Source organism: Prorops nasuta, unplaced genomic scaffold (assembly GCF_024137725.1).
Source record: "Prorops nasuta isolate Cenicafe-Biocafe unplaced genomic scaffold, Cenicafe_Pnas_1.2 PNAS00005, whole genome shotgun sequence".
Classification (NCBI taxonomy): domain Eukaryota; kingdom Metazoa; phylum Arthropoda; class Insecta; order Hymenoptera; family Bethylidae; genus Prorops; species Prorops nasuta.
In genome coordinates this window covers 4411072-4432294 of record NW_027116802.1, presented here as the reverse complement: position 1 = coordinate 4432294, position 21223 = coordinate 4411072, and the positions used below count along the sequence as shown (strand labels likewise).

The 21223-nt window shown below is 32.3% G+C and overlaps 5 protein-coding genes across 9 annotated transcripts; 3 read left to right on the top strand and 2 right to left on the bottom strand.

Moving 5' to 3' along the window:
• The first annotated feature begins 64 nt into the window (after positions 1-64).
• On the top strand, positions 65-2167 carry PIG-U (phosphatidylinositol glycan anchor biosynthesis class U). Of its 4 annotated transcripts, none has more exons than XM_066727111.1 (5): positions 65-309; positions 415-628; positions 720-922; positions 983-1679; positions 1752-2167. In XM_066727111.1, exons 2-5 carry the CDS (start codon positions 499-501, stop codon positions 2003-2005), a joined length of 1284 nt encoding a protein of 427 aa, XP_066583208.1. In that variant the 5' UTR covers positions 65-309; positions 415-498; the 3' UTR covers positions 2006-2167. The 4 variants fall into 4 exon arrangements, with proteins under 4 accessions (XP_066583208.1, XP_066583207.1, XP_066583205.1 ...); XM_066727110.1 differs by having other exon boundaries at positions 65-323; XM_066727108.1 differs by having other exon boundaries at positions 65-358.
• Positions 2168-2569: 402 nt separating this feature from the next.
• Positions 2570-6003, top strand: Wdr24 (WD repeat domain 24). Of its 2 annotated transcripts, none has more exons than XM_066727292.1 (2): positions 2570-4236; positions 4297-6003. In XM_066727292.1, exons 1-2 carry the CDS (start codon positions 3003-3005, stop codon positions 5328-5330), a joined length of 2268 nt encoding a protein of 755 aa, XP_066583389.1. In that variant the 5' UTR covers positions 2570-3002; the 3' UTR covers positions 5331-6003. The 2 variants fall into 2 exon arrangements, with proteins under 2 accessions (XP_066583389.1, XP_066583390.1); XM_066727293.1 differs by having other exon boundaries at positions 3031-3155; positions 3229-5999.
• Positions 6004-6195: 192 nt separating this feature from the next.
• Positions 6196-7720, top strand: LOC136773547 (uncharacterized). Its single transcript, XM_066727295.1, has one exon. The coding sequence runs from the start codon at positions 6598-6600 to the stop codon at positions 7717-7719; it is 1122 nt and encodes a 373-aa protein (XP_066583392.1). The 5' UTR covers positions 6196-6597; the 3' UTR covers position 7720.
• A 57-nt stretch (positions 7721-7777) lies between these two features.
• LOC136773546 (lipase 3-like) lies at positions 7778-10072 on the bottom strand. The gene is made up of 6 exons (XM_066727294.1): positions 9552-10072; positions 9129-9411; positions 8932-9046; positions 8612-8858; positions 8291-8540; positions 7778-8206 (listed from the first exon to the last, which is right to left on the bottom strand). The coding sequence occupies exons 1-6, from the start codon at positions 9594-9596 to the stop codon at positions 7914-7916; spliced, it is 1233 nt and encodes a 410-aa protein (XP_066583391.1). The 5' UTR covers positions 9597-10072; the 3' UTR covers positions 7778-7913.
• Positions 10073-11104: 1032 nt separating this feature from the next.
• LOC136773982 (gamma-aminobutyric acid receptor subunit beta-like) lies at positions 11105-19607 on the bottom strand. The gene is made up of 10 exons (XM_066728008.1): positions 18747-19607; positions 18469-18664; positions 17206-17312; positions 16374-16441; positions 16138-16283; positions 15835-15992; positions 15245-15529; positions 14375-14614; positions 13689-13975; positions 11105-13544 (listed from the first exon to the last, which is right to left on the bottom strand). Exons 2-10 carry the CDS (start codon positions 18549-18551, stop codon positions 13392-13394), a joined length of 1527 nt encoding a protein of 508 aa, XP_066584105.1. The 5' UTR covers positions 18552-18664; positions 18747-19607; the 3' UTR covers positions 11105-13391.
• Positions 19608-21223: the final 1616 nt, after the last annotated feature.

Genomic DNA, 21223 nt, shown 5'->3' with positions numbered 1-21223 from the left:
TTATTACTTTAAAAAAGTTATATTCATTATAATTCGTTTATTCCATTTTTAATTCAAATTAAATTTAATAAAATTATATAATCTATAAAATATCAAATTGCTTTAAAATATTTAATAAGCTACTAAAAATACTGAAATTCAATTCATACTTTGACAGCATCATGTGAACTGTGAACTTTATGGAAGTTATGGAACTCATCTGTAAATCTGTCTGTATCAACGTCAAATCAACTTTGGCCCTTTGGCCCTACGTCAAGGTCGTTGTTGTTAATAATAGATTACAGAAGGACGACAGGGCAATGATGCGAGGTCTGTTTGAAAAAGTAAAAGTGATCATTTAATTAAAGCTGAATAAAAGGTAGGAAAAAAAATAGAAATAGAAAGAGTATTCTATTTAAGTTGTTTATGTTCTAGATATATATATATATATATATATATAATATTTTACCGGTACCAAATTGACTATAATCGTGTCTATAAATAATAAAACCAATAAATATGTTGAAAAAATGGAGTTTTAATATTGCATTAGCATCTGCTATTAGGTTATTATTAATGAATTCAGAATATCAAAACACAATTAGCAATCGCGTTGAAGTGTCAACAGCTTTAAATTCATGGAAAAGAGGTTAGCTATGTAAACATTCAGATTGAAAGTTTATACTCTTATGAAAATGGTTTATTATATAAATTTAATTATTTTATTACTTTCTTTCCAGTGACAGAAGGAATTTATCTGTACAATTTTGGTGTTGATCCATATATAGGAGATTTATTTCATGAAACACCAATAGGATTATTTATATTTACATTTATACAAAAATATTTGTCACATTCTATGCTACTAATACTTTTTGTAGCTACTGATATTTTGACAGCTTCATTGCTAGCCTTGACTGCTAAGAATTATTCTGCTGAACTGGTACATATCAAAATATACTTTATATTTTAATATTTAACTTAAATTTTTTTTTTCTTGCAGATTAGGAAACAGAAAAATGAAAAATTACAATATGGAACTAATAAAAGTTATGATAACAGAACAATATCAACATTATACATTTCAGCCAGCTACTTATTTAACCCTTATATCATAATGAATTGTGTTGGATTAACGACAACAGTTTTCACTAATCTATTATATTCCATTGCATTACTGTCAATGACGAAATGTTCAATGTTTTTAAGCTGTATTTCAATAGCATGTCTAACACTTCAAGGATTATATCCTGCATCACTAATTGTCCCTGCAATTATGTATTTCACAAGGTTAAAAAAGGGAAAAGATAAAAGAAACAGTATTGTTTTGATGGTTACAACATATTTGAGTATACTGATAACTCTATTTGCAATATCTTATCATATAACGGGTAGCTGGTCATTTATTAGAAATACAATTGGCTTCATCTTAACAGTACCAGATCTGCGTCCAAATATTGGCCTCTATTGGTATTTCTTCACAGAAATGTTCGAGCATTTCAGATGGCTTTTTATTGCCTCATTTCAAATAAATGTTAGCCTGTTGTATATTGTTCCACTGGCACTAAGATTACGACAAGATCCTATGCTACTTGCATTTTCTTACTTGGCTATTGTAGCAATATTCAAATCATACCCATGTATAGGTGATGTTGGATTTTACATGTCATTATTACCACTTTGGAAACATTTATTTCAACGTATGTCATTAAATTTTTTCAATCCCTTATACATAAACTTATAACTTAATTAATTTCACACATTTATTTTAGATATGCAACAGGGCTTTATTGTGGGATGCTTTATGCTATTCTGCACAGTATTTGCTCCAACTGTTTGGCATCAATGGATTTACTCTCGTTCAGCGAATGCAAATTTTTATTTTGGTGTCACTTTAGCCTTTGCTATTGCACAAATATTTCTACTGACTGATATTTTATTTGCAAGTGTTAAACATGAATTTGCCATTCGACATGGCATTAATAGAGAAGTAAATGGAAATAAGGCTAAGTTGCTTCTAGAATAAATTTTTAATTGTATAAATATAATTATAAAACTTTTTATACAAAAATCTTTTTAATGTGATTCAAAACTAGTGTAGCTAATTTTATATTTATCTTACTCAATCAAATAATGTAAAATTATAGATACACATGAACAGAAAATAAAAATTATAAATTGCTTAAAACTGTTTAATTATTTTATTATTAAACAAAAAGTTTATTAAGTAGGAAATATATAATGTAAGTTCTTGCTCTACATGAATGTGTTGACCTTTACAAAAATTTCAGACAGTTTTTTAAGATTAAGACAGAGATAAATGAAGAAACTTCTATTTTAAACATTTTTCCAGATCTCCTTTAGTCTTAATTTCATATTTGTATTAAGCAAGTCATTAAAACGAATTCTCTCTACATATAATACGTGCATTTTGCTTAATGCCAAAGTGCCTGCCTAGCATATGTATGTACATACATACATCAGCGTAGTATGTAGTACTGCACTGCCCGGTGCCCTGTTGCACTATATAGTTGCAGTACTTGCAGTAGTTGCAGTTTGCAGTGTGGCTTACGACTACGTATGTATGACTACGTATTCGTATTTTGAATATACAACAAGCCAATAAAGAGTTGGGCTTAGAATGTATCGCTAATGATTCGACTGACTAGAGTGTGTGGATCGATCCATTAACAACAGTAATAATGGCAATAATCTCAGTTATCTGTAGCTTGTTTATTTCAATACTCAGTTTTAATCATTTTACGCGCTATTATTTTACTATTACTACTACTACTGCTGGCGACTATCATTTGCTATTCATTAAAAATGAATTTCAATAATCATTTAATATACTAATTTTTTATATATCTCTTATATAAAATAAAATATTTATTATAAACTGACGAAAATGCATACTGAGATACAAACTACAAAGTAGAGAAGAAAACATTACAACTCTAACCTAAAAAACTGTAATTCAGCTATGTTTTAAGCATGCAAGGATTTTTATTAGATGAATAATCATGACATCAAAAACAGTCTGCATCACTCAGGAAGGTCCGGCAAATGCTTTAGCATTGAATAAAGACAATAGTCAAGTTGTAATTGCCGGAAGAAATGTTTTCAAAATATTCTCATTATTGGAAGATAGATTTGAAGAATCCTGTAATCTTCGAGTAGGAAAAAATTTGAATTTAAATTTTTCATGCAACGATGTAGCTTGGAATCTCATTGATGACCATATTCTAGCAACTGCTGCTACTAATGGAGCTGTTGTGGTATGGAATTTAAATAAATCTTCCAGGTCAAAACAGGAACATGTATTTGTTGATCATAAAAGAACAGTCAACAAAGTTAGTTTTCATATGACAGAGTCTATGCTGTTGATATCTGGATCTCAAGATGGAACTATGAAATGTTTTGACTTGCGTGTTAAGGAAGCTGTAAAAACATTTTACAGCAATACCGAGTCTGTCAGGGATGTACAATTTTGTCCTCATCAGCCTCATACATTTGTTGCTGTTTCAGAAAATGGCCATGTACAGCAGTGGGATCTTCGTAAACCAGATCGTTACTTTCAACATTTTACTGCACACAGTGGTCCAATATTTGCCTGTGATTGGCATCCAGAAACTACTTGGCTTGCTACTGCATCAAGAGATAAAACAATTAAGGTTTGGGACTTACAGGCCAAACCAAGCTGTGATTACACCATTCATACCATAGCTTCTGTAGGTAGAATAAAGTGGAGGCCACAAAGAAAATATCATATTGCTAGTTGTGCACTTGTAGTAGATTGTAGTATAAATGTATGGGACATTAGAAGGCCATATATTCCATTTGCTAGTTTTAATGAGCACAAAGATGTTCCAACAGGAGTTGCTTGGAGAGGAAATCCTCAATCTTTTTTATCAACTAGTCGTGACTGTACCTTATACCATCATGTGTTTAAGGATGCCACTAGGCCGGCAAGTAAAGCAAATCCCCAAGGAATTGCATTAAACCCAAAAGGAGATGTGGCTTTTGCATGCAAAATAAATATTAATGCACCAACCACTATGAAGCAATTGACAAATATTATAAGAAAATCATCTGCAACAAACGATGCATTCTGCATGGCCTCTAGTGTAATGCACAGATTTGCCATAAATGTGCCTCATGAGCCTAAATCTTTTAAGATTTGTGCAAAAGGATATCTATTGAGTGGAAGATTAAATGATATATGCGATCATAATTCAGTTATCGCAACAAATGCAGGTAGAAGTGACATTAGTCTAGTGTGGAGTATAATTAAAACATTGTATGCTAATCCGATAGGTACCATTCTCAAACCTCCTTCATCATTGATCTCCAAAGAGGATATAACAAATACTTTGAATTTAGCACAAATTACTATAGGGTCTGGTATTGACCAATCAAATCCAAGTTATGAGAATGATATAAAGCCATTACAAGGAGAGGCTACTACCACTGGAGCAACTAGCGGAGGAGATGATGAGACTGAGACTGATGAAACTCAAGAAAATCAAAATTTTATAGGGCCAATCTTACCTAGTTATCGCAGACCTTTTATTGCTAATAAGGGTCAACCAAAAGGTGATTTTTTCTTTGGCGAAGGGGAGCTTGAGTCAATTAGTATGGAATACACAAATTCTTCTGGATACATTCATAATGCGCTGAACAATGATGATTGGGCATTACCAAAGGAGGCTTTTCCATTAAGACACGAAATAAAGGATAGATCTCCACCGCCAGAACAATTTCCAAATCATTCTCCCGATGTTAATGACGATACTGTATCTGTGATGCTTGAGGATCAACCCCCTCAACTAATAGTAATGACTATACCAAAACCATTGTTTTGGGATCCCACTCATCTGATTGAGGAAGCATTAAAGCATCATGCCAATCTCAGGGATGTGCAAACTGCAGCTTCTGTCTTGATTGCTTTGGGTGAAAAGAGAAAAAACCTCAATATTGAGATAGCTTTGCAAGAACATTGGCTATTAGAGTATATAGATATGCTAGGAAAATACAAATTATGGGATGTAGCTGCACAAATCATTCAATTAGCCTGGATTCCTTCTGTATCACAATTGAATCAACAATCAACAACAATTCATGCCTGTTGCTTAGCTTGTACAAAGCCATTGCAAAGATCAGCTTGGCTGTGTGATCGCTGTCATACATCCAAGCACGCTCTATGTTCTATATGTCATCAAGTTGTAAGAGGAGTGTATGCATGGTGTCAAGGCTGCACACATGGAGGACATGTGGTACACATAAATGATTGGTTCCTTTGCAACAGACAATGTCCTACAGGTTGTGGACACTTATGTGAATATTCATAACATATTAATTGCTAAGTTTGTAAAATAAACGTCTTCTTTTTAAGCTATTTTTATGCCTTAAAATATCTTTCATTTTCAATGATTTGACAGGTTTTACCTTTAACAATATCAGCTCAATATTGTCTTGTAGTGTTTGATTTTTATACTTCTAATACAACACTGCATTGCAATAATATAGTAACAACTATAGAGCTATAGTATTATAACATTTTAATATATTAGAAAAAATACTACAATTTGAAAAGACCAAATTTTTCATCAATTCTCATTGGTATGAGCAATTATACATATTTTAATTTCGCGTTGCTCTATATTTTTTTATAATTATGGTATATACAAGGATGACCTAATGAAAATAGTTGTAGCGCATTCAGACACTTGCACCAGTGTTTAATAAATATATCGGCATCGTTTTTTCATTATGATGAAATTTAAGGATTGTGATATACCTAACACGCTCTGGTGCGTGCGCTTGGATTCTCTATTAATCAACCCATTTCCAGAAAAAAAAATATTCTTCTTATACAATTTTTTGGATACATCATTTTATGCTTTGAGAGGGCTGTAGAGTAATTTCATAAAAATTATTGTAAGTGGAAGAACTTGGAATTTATAAAGGTCGCTTTAAGTTTTTTAAATGCAACACCCTACTTTTTATATTATGTTCTTGCAGCTTTCCTAATTAATTTTTTAAATTGATGCATGGTTCATTCATTGTTTTGATGCATCAACTGTAAATCTCTAAAAGTATAAAATGCAGTAAGTTGAGAAGCTTTTAAATCATATTATCACTCGTAATTGCAATTCATTTATAAATATAATTGGAGATAAATTTTATTATTTTTAAGCTAAAAGGATTTAGCAACATAAAATATAAAAGTCCTATATTCATATACAAATGAAAATCAGTAGTAACATTTTTATTGGCAATAAAAACAGTGAAAAGGTATGTACACAATCAGACCTCCTATATACATTATAGACACAATTTTAATGTTCAATCAAGTTTTTAATTAAAAGAAATAATTAAATTAAAAGATTATGTATGGATTAGATAATAGCGTACGAACTGTCTAATCACTTATCCAGAAGAATTGCACGCACTGTGTTGTAAAAAATCTTTTTATCGACTTTTATATGTGTAGGTATGTGAAGTGAACTTTGCATCTTTATGGTGGCGATATAATCTCTTTCGGCTAAAATATATATACCATCAATTTTTTTATCTTTCTGGCAAAATAAATTTTAGTATTTTTGAATACTTATCATGCGTAAGCAAAATATTCATCATTGCAGTGGCGGAAATAAAAGGAAGCTTTTTCTTCTTGAGATATTCGTAGATTTTGTTAGTTTTTATGCTGGAAAAATAGCGAACCCCGAAAAATTAAATTTAGCAGTTGATTTTAAATTCATCGATTTTCCTTTATGTCGGATAAAGCAGAGTGAATTTGAATCTACAAAACAGGATAAAATATTGGAAATAACAAAGGATACTAAACGTGTTACTATTAATTTTGAGTGTGGAAAATTCTATATATTCCCCAAGAGTCCAAGTGAGTTAGTTGCTGCGATGAGACTTCAGCCTCTCTTACTTGACATCTACAGTATAGAGAAAGTGATTATTTGCCCTTCTAAAATAATCAAAGATTCATTAGGCGAGGTACAAATACCATTTCCTGACTGTTTATGCGACCAAATTATAATGGCCGACAATGACACTCGTGGCTTACCCATGCCTAAACCGTTCACAATCAAGAATACATTTCCTTTTGCTGATAAAGATTCGATTCCAAATGGCATAATACGCTTGAAATTTAAGCTTTCGTGTTTCGGGCACTTCTTAAATGCCCAGCATGCTATATTGCACAAAACACTTTTACTAAAAAGTTTTGGGTCCTATAATGAATTTCAATGTAGCAAAATACCAGCACCCGATGATGACGCGAAAAGAGAAATTGACAAAGAGACAAGAGTGTGCTTACCACATCTAAATTTTGAAACTAGTGAGCCGGATTGTCCACCAGCCGCAGAAAATGTTGCTGGACTAATTTTAATATGCGAAGAAAGATTTCAAGAAGCTCGAAGCCCTGTTGCAGATAATTTATTAAATCAAGCAAATAATCCTGCAGATGAGCCTTTTGTTAACCATCCAATGGAACGCTTAAATCAAGATAATAAAGAAAATAAGTGCAGTTCGTGCATTTGTCGACCAGACGGAACGTACTTAAAGCTTATAACAAAGTCGATGCCGTGCAATGATGTTAAATGCGGAGGAGGTTTGTGTAGCAAAGCGGAATATCGTAATAAGTTGCCAAGAGATCACCATGGCGGTGTTTTAGGATCTCCATGTTACACTGGAAGCTGCTGCATTGGGCATGAACACAAATAAATCTGTGAAATCACTTGAATTTAAAAAGATAAATATATTATATTTCAACTAGATATTTTCTAGCCCAATCACATACATTTACCTTAGCCTCTATTATTAAAATTATTCAAAAAATAAAAGAGAAAATTGATAAAAAATACTGTTATAATTAAAAACAAGTGACTTGTTATTTTGTATTTGTACTGATGATGTATTTACATACGCTTTAGTATTTTTACGATTTGGTTGTATAAAAGTATATTTGCGTCTCTACCCCAAAGATAATCAATATGATTAAATTTTGAGTATTCGATTTTCTTTATTGCTTCTATTTTTGGCAATCTTCTAGCGAGTTTTTGTACATCTAAAACGTTAGTCAGAAAGTCATTTTCACTATAAAAAATAAATACTGGTACTTCGATTTTCTCAAGATTATATTTGGGTGGTTGAGTTGATCCATAAATTTTTAAATTTTTCATTGCACCATAATCAAATTTGCGGAATGATCCTAAAAGCACAGAAAAGATTATTAAATACAGTTAAATTGTGAAATTTGATTCTAATATAACAGTTTTCTTTTCATTATCATTACCAGATAAAATGGTTTGACTATAATGGATGATTTGTTTGGCAGAGGCACCTGCAGGAAAATGCTTAAATATTAATGGTAGCATAGATTTATCCAGCTGATTACTACCAAATCCAGCAATTAAATGAAACCAACAATTGCAAAAACTTTTTGTTATTGCACCAGGGGCATTGCGAATAAAACTACCAAGCGCACGGGCTTGCAAAGTATTCCTTGGGAACCATTGGTGTATATTCCAATATGTGGATCCCCACTAAAATCAAATTACTGATAAGACAAAATGACTTTTACAGTAAACAAAAAATCTTAAAAAGTATAATGTACCTCCATAATACTGTTGAAATGCACAATAAGCTTTAGTAAGGGGCTTCTCTGGTTAGAAAGAAAAGCAATTGGTGCCAGACTTATCATCACTCTAATTTTACTATTATATTCAGATCTTTCACTACCCATAACATAGAATGCACTAGTTCCTTGGCTATAACCTATATAATATAAGTCTTTGTGTCCAGTGTGTTGTAAAATATAATCTATCATTGCTGGTAAATCATAGCATCCAATCTCGTGCCAACTAATAACAATACACATTCTGTTACTTCTTAGGGTAACTTATGGTTTTATACAAATAATATTAATTATTTTACCTGAAATTCCAAAACTCCTTATCTTTGACTGTATATTCTTTATGCCGTTTAGAATATGTATTTCCCCGAACATTAGCAAGCCAGACATCAAATCCATTGTCCGAAAGAATGTATGCTGAAACATTGAAAAAGTACACGTAGAAAACTTTTTTTCTTTAGATAATTAACAATAAGAAAAATTATGAATCAGAAATTACCAAGGGCTTTTTGTGGTCCAAGTAAAACCCAATCAGCTGAACTTGAGAGTAATCCATGATTTATGATAACAGGCGGATAAAGGGTCTTGTTAAGAAAAGCATTTGCTTCTGGAGTTCCAGAGATAGTATCAGAATTGGTAAAATTGTCTCTATCATCACAATCCACACTTGAGGAATTCAATTTATCTGGTGATACAATTCTATGTATTTCAAGACAGTAACCATCTTCTGTCCAAATGTGATGAGTCTCAGGTATGTAACCATGAGCTGTTATTAATTCAGGCTATAATAGTATATAAAATAGTTGTTTTAGTAATTAAATTCTTCTTATTATCTTCAGTACTAGTACTGTTATATATTAAAACACATTTCCAAAGTATTGGTTTACTGAAAAATAACCTTTCTTTCTTATTTTGAACTTACTGTTGTCAAATGAACGTCATGCTCATGGTATATTGTTTCGCTCATTATATGATGACCTCGCAGATTTATAACTACCTATGCAGCACTATATACTTCTGTTTATAAACTTTCTTCGTTAAGTAGACTAAAATCTGGAATTATTAGGGAGATGGAACAAAGACTCTGGAGCTTCAAAGTAGGTTAAGAAGTATGTAATGATATGTAATATAACATTTTCTTTTAAATATGAACAATTAAGTATCAACGTTTTGAAATTCTTCAGCTACCGACTATCTATATTTTAAAATTTACAAATAATATTTTGATTAAGTAAAACAAATGAAAGATGGCACAACGGTTGGCGTTATAACGATGTAACACTCTAGTAACACCAATGTACATAAAAAATATGGGGAAACGTCCCAACTGTCCCAAGTCCACCCAATGACCCAGAGGCCAACTCTCTCAGTCTCACTCTCTCTTACTCTCTAATATATTTCCCCTTCTTATTCTTACGAACCAAAGACATTTCCAAACAACATTCCAACAAAATTCGTATATATATGAATAGAAGTCACGTTAATGAGACTCAATTTCATTCAACAATAATTTTGTAAATGAAAAGCGTGAAACGTAGAAAGTATATTTGCAGCAACCAATAAATGCGACGTATTTAAAACTCGATGATTATTGTGTAAATCAAACAAAGCACGAATTATTGGTCAAATTTTAATTTTAATGATTTGTATGAAGGTCTTGTAAGATTAACATTTATAATTTATTTCGCATTATGACCTGTAATATTTGCAATATTATTATATACTTATGGTATATATTGCGTATTTATTCTATGATTATTATATTATAATATATTTTAAATCGTCCGGAAGTTGATTAATAGTTCACTTATCTCCGAAACTATAAACATACTGATTTTTTGCTTAAGATCTCACAAAATATAATAATTATAGGGAGGAGCTTCAGAAAGGTTCTAAGCCAAAAGTTGAAATCTCTTATATTACGAAGAGATAAGTAAATTCTTACGTTCTTTGGGGAAATTTAACGGGATTCCTCATATATCGAAATTACAAGGTGGAAATGCTTGTTACTGGCAATATGACATTATTTGAAAACTGATCTCAAATTTATAGCATTTTAATGAGGTCGTGAAATGCCCTTTCCAATATAAAAAAGGCAGCTTTTTGGAAAAATGAATATTAAAATTTATATATATATATATATATATATATATATATATATATTTATTATAGAAGCAATTTTTTCCGTTTCTTCAAAATTTGACTGTTTTACTCAAAAGAGCAGTCGCAGAGCGTCACCAAAATGCTATAATATAACGAGGTATGAGGGATCCCGTTAAAAGGTGCATTTTATATAGGGTGATCAGCATAAGAGGTTCCAGTAGTGTATGAACGCAATAAAGACGTTTATATCTCTGTAATTATGAGAGGTATCAAATTTTTACATAGAACATTTTCGAAAATTCTTTGTATTTGCATTCAATAATGTCTCATGCACAAATTTGATATCTTTCACATTTACGGAAATAATAAGTGAATTTTTTTACATCCATACTCTAAGGAGGCTTAAAGTGGTGCATACCAATGCATACTTCCTCTCTGAACATACCGGGTGTAAGAATAATTTGTGCTATCTCATAAGCTGCAGTCTTTTAAAGAAAAAATCTTACGTTTCAAAAGCTATTGAAAATTCAATGTGGGAAATAGGCCTTAAAACTGAACACCATTTGGGATCCTTAAATTTTTAATTGGGTGTTATTAAAATAAAGTTTTCTTACCATCGTCCATCATACAAAAATAATTTAAATGACATGTATATATTTCTTGTTTTAACATATTCTTATAGGCTATTAATTAGATCACAAATTGTTTTAATTTTCTCTAATCACTGTTTATTCAGATACGATTTTCTGATTCAGTTAACACCGCAGTTCGACGCATCGCAAAAATGAACATTCTAACAATTTTAAAATTATAAGAATCAGGCTATGAATTGATAAAAAAAAACTTTTCGCAGTTTTTTAAATTTTAAATTTCTGCTAATTAAGCATATATAAATGCCTTAGTTTTTTAAATTACTTTATAATTATAATAATTGTCGCGTTAAGAATAACAAAAAAATAATTATACTATAATTAGAGGCTCTATGAAATAAAATGAGAAAATGAATATAAGGAATCTCACTCGAGTAATATATTGCTCTCTTATTATTATTTTAAAAATATTTACCAGCACACATATATGGCGTACTTTGTATATTTTTATAGAATTACAATATAATTGTGTAATTCGGTCAAACGTGTTTTTACCTTTGTTAATCTCTATAATTATGCATTGCAGTATACCGGGTGTAAGATTGATCCATGCCAACCCTGAAAAATTATGGGTATAGACATAAAAAAATAAATGTAAGAGAAAAACTGAAATATCATTCATAAGTTTAGCTCTTGAGTAAAAATAAGTTACAAAGGATTAAGTGATCCATTCTCACAGAAAATGTGAGATTTTAAACTTTAAATCGCCGACTGTACTATATGAATATGTACATACTCTATTCGCGATAATGTTTAACTTGGATTAATACACAAAATGCACTTTAATGTTTTACCTTGAAATTATTTTATTGGTCCAAGTCAAATACAACGCGAATAAGGATATAATAAACATAATATATATTAATTCAACGAAATTTGCAGCTCCACATATTCTATACGAGAATCACTTAAGTATTATTTGTTTCGAATCTTTATTTCTATTAACCATTAATAAAATTTTGTTACGAACCAAAAACAAAACGTAAGAAATATCGTTTCAAAACATCATATTTTTCTAATTGCACGATCCTCGGCTTGGCACTCACGCAAATTTTGTTCATAATATCAATGAACAGTGTGATTATTGGACAATTTTTCAAAACCAATTTCCTTGGCGTAACGACACACATTTGTTCCAACAGTAAAGTACTTGTTATGTACCAGTAAATTTGACTATAATGTACAATGTTGCGATAGTGAAAATTCGTGCAATAGCCACCTTAATTAACATCACGAACCGACTTTTTTAGTACGGTGTACTAGCTATAAGTATATAGCATATCTGTTTACTTTGCTTAATGTTACATTAAATTTAGCACAGCGTCTTCTATCAATTTTCTAATGGAAGAAAGAAATATTAAAATATTTTCCAAAGAACTATATATACTATATTTTTCATTGTGACGAATTAATTCACGAGAAATTAAATGTTTACATATATTGATGCATTAGACGTGTGTAATATACGACGAAACGCAAAGTCTACCTCGTAATATTACATTACAATTGACGAATACGAGAACCGCAAGTAATAACAGATAAGGTTGTGAAAAAGGTTGAAAAATCAGCTAATATTTAACAAAATTATAGAGTTATCATTATGTAATAAAAATTAATGTTTCAGTAAGAAGGTAATCTAGATTTTCGAAAGTATTATTCATATTTACCTTGAAATTAATTTGTTCAGACCAATACCTTTAATCCGCAGTTCTCGATTCGATCAATAAAGCCCTTTCAATGCCTTTAAAATTTAGAGAATACATATTGCACACGCTACAAAAAGTCACTTGCTCTAATTAAACTATAACGTATAGGAACATATTGTCATTCGTCTTCATCTCTTAACTCTATTTTTTGCACATATATACGCAATATTGCAATGACTTATTAATATACGCAGAGCAAAAATAATAATTTGGCTATTACATTTATATGCATAATTTTTCTTAGTACATTAAAGATTTGTAGAAGTTTTTTTGGCAGCTTTCGGAAATTGGAGCAAAGTCCGTTCAAAAAAAGTAAAAGATCCAGTAAACGGCGTTGAACAGCATGAAGCTTACTGGAAATATCACCCTTGAGTATTTATCTATAACATTTACATCTTTGATTTTTGGCATTGATACCCGTAGTACAGAGGCGCCTCTCCGCAAAGCGTGTAAAACCTTGAAATGTTGAAGGTCATCGATTAATGCGACGTGTGATTATATATCCACGCATAGTATCAGAAACATTCCAACGTGCCGAAATGATCTCTGGAACGTTTCACAGGAACGTTTCTGACACTATATGCGGGTTACGTAGGTTACCTTTGGCTTTTGCTGTCTGGGACCTCTGTGTCTTAGACCGCTGAACCTGGCGTGAGTATTGTAACCGGTGGAAACTCTGGAGATCCGAAAACTCGGAGGAAATTTAACGGGATCGTGAAGCTCCTTTGGAGATCCAACAATGGCAGCAGCACCACCACCGATCAAGCCCGATCTGTTCCTGATACTGGGAAGAGGAGACATTCTCAGGTCTTCCAGTTCTATGATATCTGCATCTGTTGTACCAACTGGATAGGATGAGCCTACTTTACTACCACCACTTCTGCTACCTGTAAACCAATCACGATATATACATTAAGGTGTCCGATTAACTCGTGCCAAACCAAAAATCTCATAAAGACTGTACGATTTTAAGAATATTATTCTTACAATATTTTTTAACGTAGCTATTTATTTAACATCGATTACGGATCAATAAACATTTTTTTATTGCGGATCGTTAGAATTATCTAGTGTCTTTCTCCTATATTAGCCAGACATTTTTAAGGCCATCTATCGACTGATAGGAAACTTCGGGAAAAAATTAATCAATTGTTACGTTTTTGATTAAAGCATAGGCAAAATTGTATAGGATGTTTATTCCTATAGGATTATAAAATAGTTTCTTGACGAGTTTATCATACTTTAATTTTCAATATTCATGGATAATAGGGTTTTAAGAATAATACCAGATTTATCGGATATCGTTGTTCCCTTTCTATCGTCAGTGGTTTCTTTCTTTTTACTCTTCTTTTTTGCCCTGGCACCCCAGTACGTATAATTGACAGCCGCATATTCGAGCAGGGCCGCGAAAACAAACACGAAACACATGACAAGGTAGATATCTATGGCCTTGACGTAACTGATACGTGGCAAGGAGCTTCTGACGCCTGTCGATATTGTTGTCATAGTCAGCACCGTTGTTATCCCTAAAAATGCAAAGATCGTAAAGAATAGCAATTTTTAGTTGCTCTCCCTCTCTCACATTGTATATGTTCTCAAATTACAAATTATATGGAAAATTAATAAAAAGTGTGCTGTGACGTGGTTCCAAGATAAAAAGCTCCAACAACATTTTTGTAAGATAAATTGGTATATGCAAACACTACTATAGACAAATGAACAAAATAAATGAAGTACTTAATTCGAAAGTCTCATTTATAATTTTTATTGTTACGAGAGCTGGGTGGGCCAATGGGCACCTATCCAGAGCAACATAATGCAGAGTAAAAAATCCAAATCTGTAGTAGATGACTTTAATTTCAATTAGTGTCATAGAACCCGACAGTGCTTTATCACGAGCTACTATTAATTTTGATAAAAAGTACACTTTTTCAATTTGTCATCTCCCCGAATGATTTGCACGAGACTCGTTACGTTTATTTAATTTTAAACGTGGCTATCATCTTGCTGAAATAAAATAGCGTCTATAGGTACCTACATATCACGCAATATGTCAAAAACGTTCCTAAAACGTTTCCCACCTGTCAAATTGGTTCCAGGAACGTTTTAGGAATGTCCGTATGTGTCACGGGAGCCAATTATCGTGCATCCATTACCTAAAGCTACTCTGGCACTGGTCGCCTCGTGGTTGATCCAGAAACTGACCCAGCTCAGCATGACGATTAATATACTGGGAAGATAAGTTTGGAACACGAAGTAGCCTATGTTTCGTTGCAGCTTGAAGCTCAACGATAGCCTCTGATAGATCCCAGTTGCAAGACGCTCCTTTCGATCATTCGTCTCATAGCCGATTATCGTGAATTGGGGCAATTCTGCCTCCTCCACCCCGCGTACCGGAGTCTCTTTCCAATACATCACCACGTCCAATACCGTGTACCCATCTATCGAAAAATTCAATAGTCAACGAGGCAGTGGTGCACCTATACAAGCATATGTAGTCTATATACGTATAGTACATATATCGTATACGAGAATTTATTGGATCCTTCTCGTGTGCAGCGCGATCGTAAGCAGAGAGATAAAGGGAAAACTACATATACATGTATATTTGTAATATTATATATATATATATATATATATATATATATATATATACTTTTGATCAAAGGAATATCTATACGAAAATCGTGAAATTATTACTATTGTCGTTGTGAATTGCTAGAAAATTACAGAAATTTATTCGTACAGCTCTCAATCTCTACGGTGCAATTCTGCGAGTCGAGTGGATAGTAGTGCAGATCCATCATGCAGGCCAAAGTTGTCGTGAACCTCATGCCGTAAGTGACCGAACCGTCACCGGATAGTCGCACGAGTTTGTTGCGCTCGGTGACGTCGTGTAAGAAACTGAAACGATTTCAAAAAGATTGTGGGTTTGCTCGTTGTTGCTTTTCAAGAGCCTTTGTCCGCGTGGTATAGAGAAAATGTGTCTGGAACGTTCCAGACACTTTGCGCACTATTCCGACCTTAAAATGGAAATAGACGCGTTTACCTGTTCTTGTCATTGGCGAAAAATGTATCCGGTACCCAAATCTTTTCAGCGAAATCACCGCTGAGCGTAAGAATCTCGTCCTCCTGCGAGAAAGCCAATCTTTCGTCCTTCCAATATTGATTTAGATACATCGTGATGGTGTAATCCTGCAACAAGAGAAAGAGGGAGAAAGAGTACGAATCAATAAACGCATCGTTCATATAACAATGAATTTTGACATATTTAATCGAACCCACCATGTTTACTTCAGAAATTGCGTCGAAACTTGCTATCGTTAGATCCATTCCGACCAATAAAGGCTCTCCTGGAACATTATTCTTTCTTCCTTTTCTCCTCTCTTTACGATACATTTTGGTAATGACAATGATGGTGATGGGAAAACCAACAAAAAAAATGGTAAAAATAGTAGAAGATTTTATCACGTGATAATACGATTTTCTCTCCGATCGATTGGAGCTAATTCTTTCCACTTATCGAACCGATCAATTAAAAATGCTGATAAGGATATCATGGCTTTGCTAAATAGCGTAGAAAACTTTATTAAAATCGTGATCATCCGACTCTATATCGTATTTCAGCGTATAGTTTTTTTTCTTATTATATATACGCGTAATAATTATAACGAAAGATGTAAAAAACGGAGTTATAAATAATGTAAGATGATAAAAATATATCGAGTTGGAGATTAATTCGCTTCAAATTAGAAACTGTAGATATTGGAAATATATGCGGGATTTAACGGGGAATATAAATTTAATGAAATTTTTTGGAGCTTATAATTAGTTCAATAATTGGAGGCAATCTCTACTGGCCATCTATTTATTGGTTTAGCAATCTCGTAACCGTGTCCCATTAGCCAGGAATCGCCAGGGTAATCCATTTACTCGAATAAATCAATTTTTTATCCTTATATTTTTTGAAAAATGTTCTAATATTGATGAAATTTGTTATTGGGTAAATTTCAAGATTGTAATTTAATCGTAATTATAATAAAAGTGATCCTTTAATGAATAATTTGTTAAAACAGTAGATTCTTTCAAATCGGATAATAATTATTTTTAGTCTTACCTCCAAAATTTGGCCTCAATCGAATGTCATATCCATCCAAAATTCTAGAAATCGTTTGTGTAACGTTTTCCAGCCTATCAGTCATTCCATTGTTTAACAGGCTAGTCCTAAATCATTAATCAACGAGATTACAAATTGGCTGATCGAAATTCTATCTTACTTAAGCTATTTCGTATACCCATTACAGGAAAATACGGTCAAATCACAATTTATCGGACAATTTCTCACATGACTCCAGTAATGCCCAATATCGACCTACTTTTCATCTTATTTACGGAAATTGCGCGCATACACACGAACGTCCCCGTATCAAGATTTCAACGAGCTAATTTTCTATTAAGTGACTAATCAGAAAGTAAAAACTTCCTATAAGGAAAAACTGAGATTGAAGGAATAAGGTAAATTTTAAAATTGCTTGATAAACCATAGGCTCACATTTTCTTTTCCTTTAAGTTTTAAGCAAAATTTTATTTGAAAATCTTTTTTCTAGATAAAGAAAAATCAATAAAGAATTAAATGGCAAAAATCTGTTCACCCTGTGTGATTAGGAAATGCCTTAAATGTCAAGATGAATTAAACATGTACAAATTATTAGGTAACTCTCCCAGAAAGTTTACGAAAATGGCACTTATTATGTACAGTTTAATATATTTATTTTCATATGTGCATATATCTATATTGTATTAGTCAATCATATATTTCAGACTTAAAATAAACAAAATTCTCTTGTGTACATTTGTATGAATGAGTAATTAATTATGGAAAAATTAGAAACAGTTAAAAAATAATAAAAAATGCATCTGATTCATTTAAATATTTTTTTCTCTTTTATTCTTTTTAAACTGGGCTCTTCCAATAAACGAACTTTCATCTTTTCTATTTAATTTTAATTTTAAAAGTGGTACAATTCTTTCAAAAAATACTGTATGAAGCAATTGTTTCGACTTTTTTAAAAACCTTCATTTTGTTTCAGTAAGTATAAATAACGTATAAAGAAAATAATTAAAACTTGATTTATTAATTATTTCATTTATTAGTTCGCTTATTTCAATAAGAATAATTCTCCCTCCCTTGCCGTACATTCCGTCTCCTTTCCAAATTAGTTCCGTTTACCCCATTGTTAAATATTGTTACTTCTATTACGAATTGCATGATTGTATAGTAATAGCCAATAATACTCAATAATAATAATATAAAACATAGATAAAAATTAACAAAAAGATTTCTTCAATCACTTTTGATTAAATCGAATAAGTAACTCACCAAGCATCCTGGCAAATTATTTGCACGGTGAGTAGAAGGAGGAGGGGATGGGTAATCGGCAGTGATAATCCGTGAGGTGACATTTTTTCTCTCTATGTCTGTTTTGAAACAGATCCGATAAAAATTCTGTCAGCACTCAAGAGACCGCATTTGAATTGCGTCGACCGATTCTTCGATCCTTCGATCAAGCCTGAAACTTTGCGGAACGAATATAGGCTATATATAGTGAATGGAGGGAGAATCTATCGGTATATCTATATATAGTGAAATTGTAAAACCTTTGAAAGCCCATCAGAAGGATCATCTCGAGGCTTGTTTAGTCGATCTGCTTAAAACGTTTATAACGTGCAATCGATCATAATTGAATCGATCGAATTAGGCTAAACCTATAACGTTTAAACTGCAGCATTTTCAACAGAAAATTCGATAGTGTTCGAAATTTGTGTATCGCATTTCGTCACTCGTTAAAGAACACCAGAAAAATATTACGAATCTACAATAAGGATTCGTATATACTTGTCCAATTGCAATGACTCTCGAAAACGTGGCTGGAACAGATTAAAAACACACGTATGTCACACTTGGAACGATGATGTTCACTCTTACTTTCAATTTCTTATTTTTTATCTATACAGATTGTATATATATATATATATATATATATATCTCCTGTGATGATTCTAAAAAACTCGGACGTTCTCATTTCGTGGTTAGAACGCATTGGAAATATATGACACTTGGTACGATGATATTCACTGGTACTTTCAATTTTGTATACTTTTTTTTATCTATTTATTATATACGTATATGTCTGCTGTGATGATGATGCTAATAAACTGATGTTCTCGATCGCAGTGTCTCTTAAAAATGTGGCTGGATCAATTTGAATATATGTCACACTTGATACGACGGTGTTCACTGTTACTTCCTATTTCTCGTCTCTCCATCTATTTGCTATATGCATGTATATCTCCCGTGATGAGGCTGATAAACCGATGTTCTCGATCCACCACCTTCTGTTCCTACTCCCACTCTCAATCCTACCTAACACGTTCATCCCTTTCTCTCTCGTTAGTCTCCTTCGTCCTTTCCATTTTGACTGTGAAACTTTTCTCTATTTCCCTTTCTTCCCTCCTTAGCTTCTCTCCTATCCTTACCTATATTCCCATTCCAGCGGAATTCTTCCTCTCACTCGGACCCACAGGATAACTGATAGTTTCACGCTTGCGTCGTTGCCATCCACTTCGACCTAGTGACACAGAGACCATAGCCTCCAACCACCACCAACAACGAATTTTCCACTTTTTCTTAGTCAAATCAGCACTTTCTTCCCCACCCCCAGCTTCCCCCTTCTCTTGCCTTTATTTAAACCACGCCCACGAGAGTTTTCAATTATTTATAGCGTCGACCTGTAGAATATATACTATATATTACAGGAATATTGTTGAGTTACAAGAGTAACGTTTTATTTTAAGCCGGAGAGTGAGCGAAATCACGGATATATAGCGGATAGAACGAGGACGGGATAGGGATGAGGATACGAGGTGTCTGCAGAGTCTGCGCGCAAGGAGACCGTGTTTGGTAGGGTCGACACGCGGATTGAGGAATTCGCGAAACGGCGCAACTCCGCAAATTATATACCTTATTCGTTGAATTCGCGTCGATTTGGAATTTTTCGCTCTTTAATTGCGAAATGAATAAGTCTCATACAATTATTATTTTTCAAAGTAATGTACTTCCCTCTCTTTTTCCTTTATTTAAACCACGCCCACAAGCTGTGATGGAATCAGTGCCGACCTGTAGAATAATATATTATATAGAAATATGATTTTGAATTGCGAGAGTAATGTTTTATTTTATGTATAGGAAAACGAGAGCAAATAGACGATTATATAGCGAATAAAACAAACGTAGGGTAAGAATGAGTGATACAAAGAATTTGCATAGAGTCTATGCTCAAGGAAATCATTTTTGGTATAGGGTCGACGTGTGAATAGAAAAGAAGCCACGAAATGATATACGCAGTAAATTCTCGATTAGCGTTATTCATCGAATTTGAGTAGTTCTTGAATTTTTCGCTTCTTCATGGATGTAACTATTATTAAGACAATAATTTTTTTCATATCTAAATTATACTAGAATTTATTCTTCATATTCCTGAAATAAAAATTGTTTTAATAATTTAATTTTAAATGTTTTTACTTGAGTGATCAAATCATGATTAATTAATAAAGTTTAATAAAAGTTTACTGTTACTTGCAATCATATGTTTATTTAATGCTAAATGCTTTTTTTATAAACTCGTTGAATAATATAAGCTATTTCTCTTTTTGGGATGCGGGAGGAATATAATATATATTGCTACAACATATTCTGTTTCAAATCCCCATCCCTCTCTGTTTTCTTTATTTAAATCATGTCCACAATTTTTAATGAATTAACGTCGATCTGTAAAATACTATGCTATGAGAATATGATCAAGCTAAAAGAGTAACGCTTTGTTTTAAGCCGGAAAATGAACGAAGTCAGGGGTAGTATTAGGAATATTAGACTTCAAAATGGTCTTAAAAATTATATTTGCTATAATTTTAAACATAAGTGAATTCTTACGTCCATTCTCTGTGATGCCTTCAATACTACATCCTATGCAGAGTGTATCATTAAAAAGACACCGTAAAATTCACTTATCATCAAAATTATAACATATATTAATTTGTTCTTATCATCTTATATAAAATGCAAATAAATAAATGCT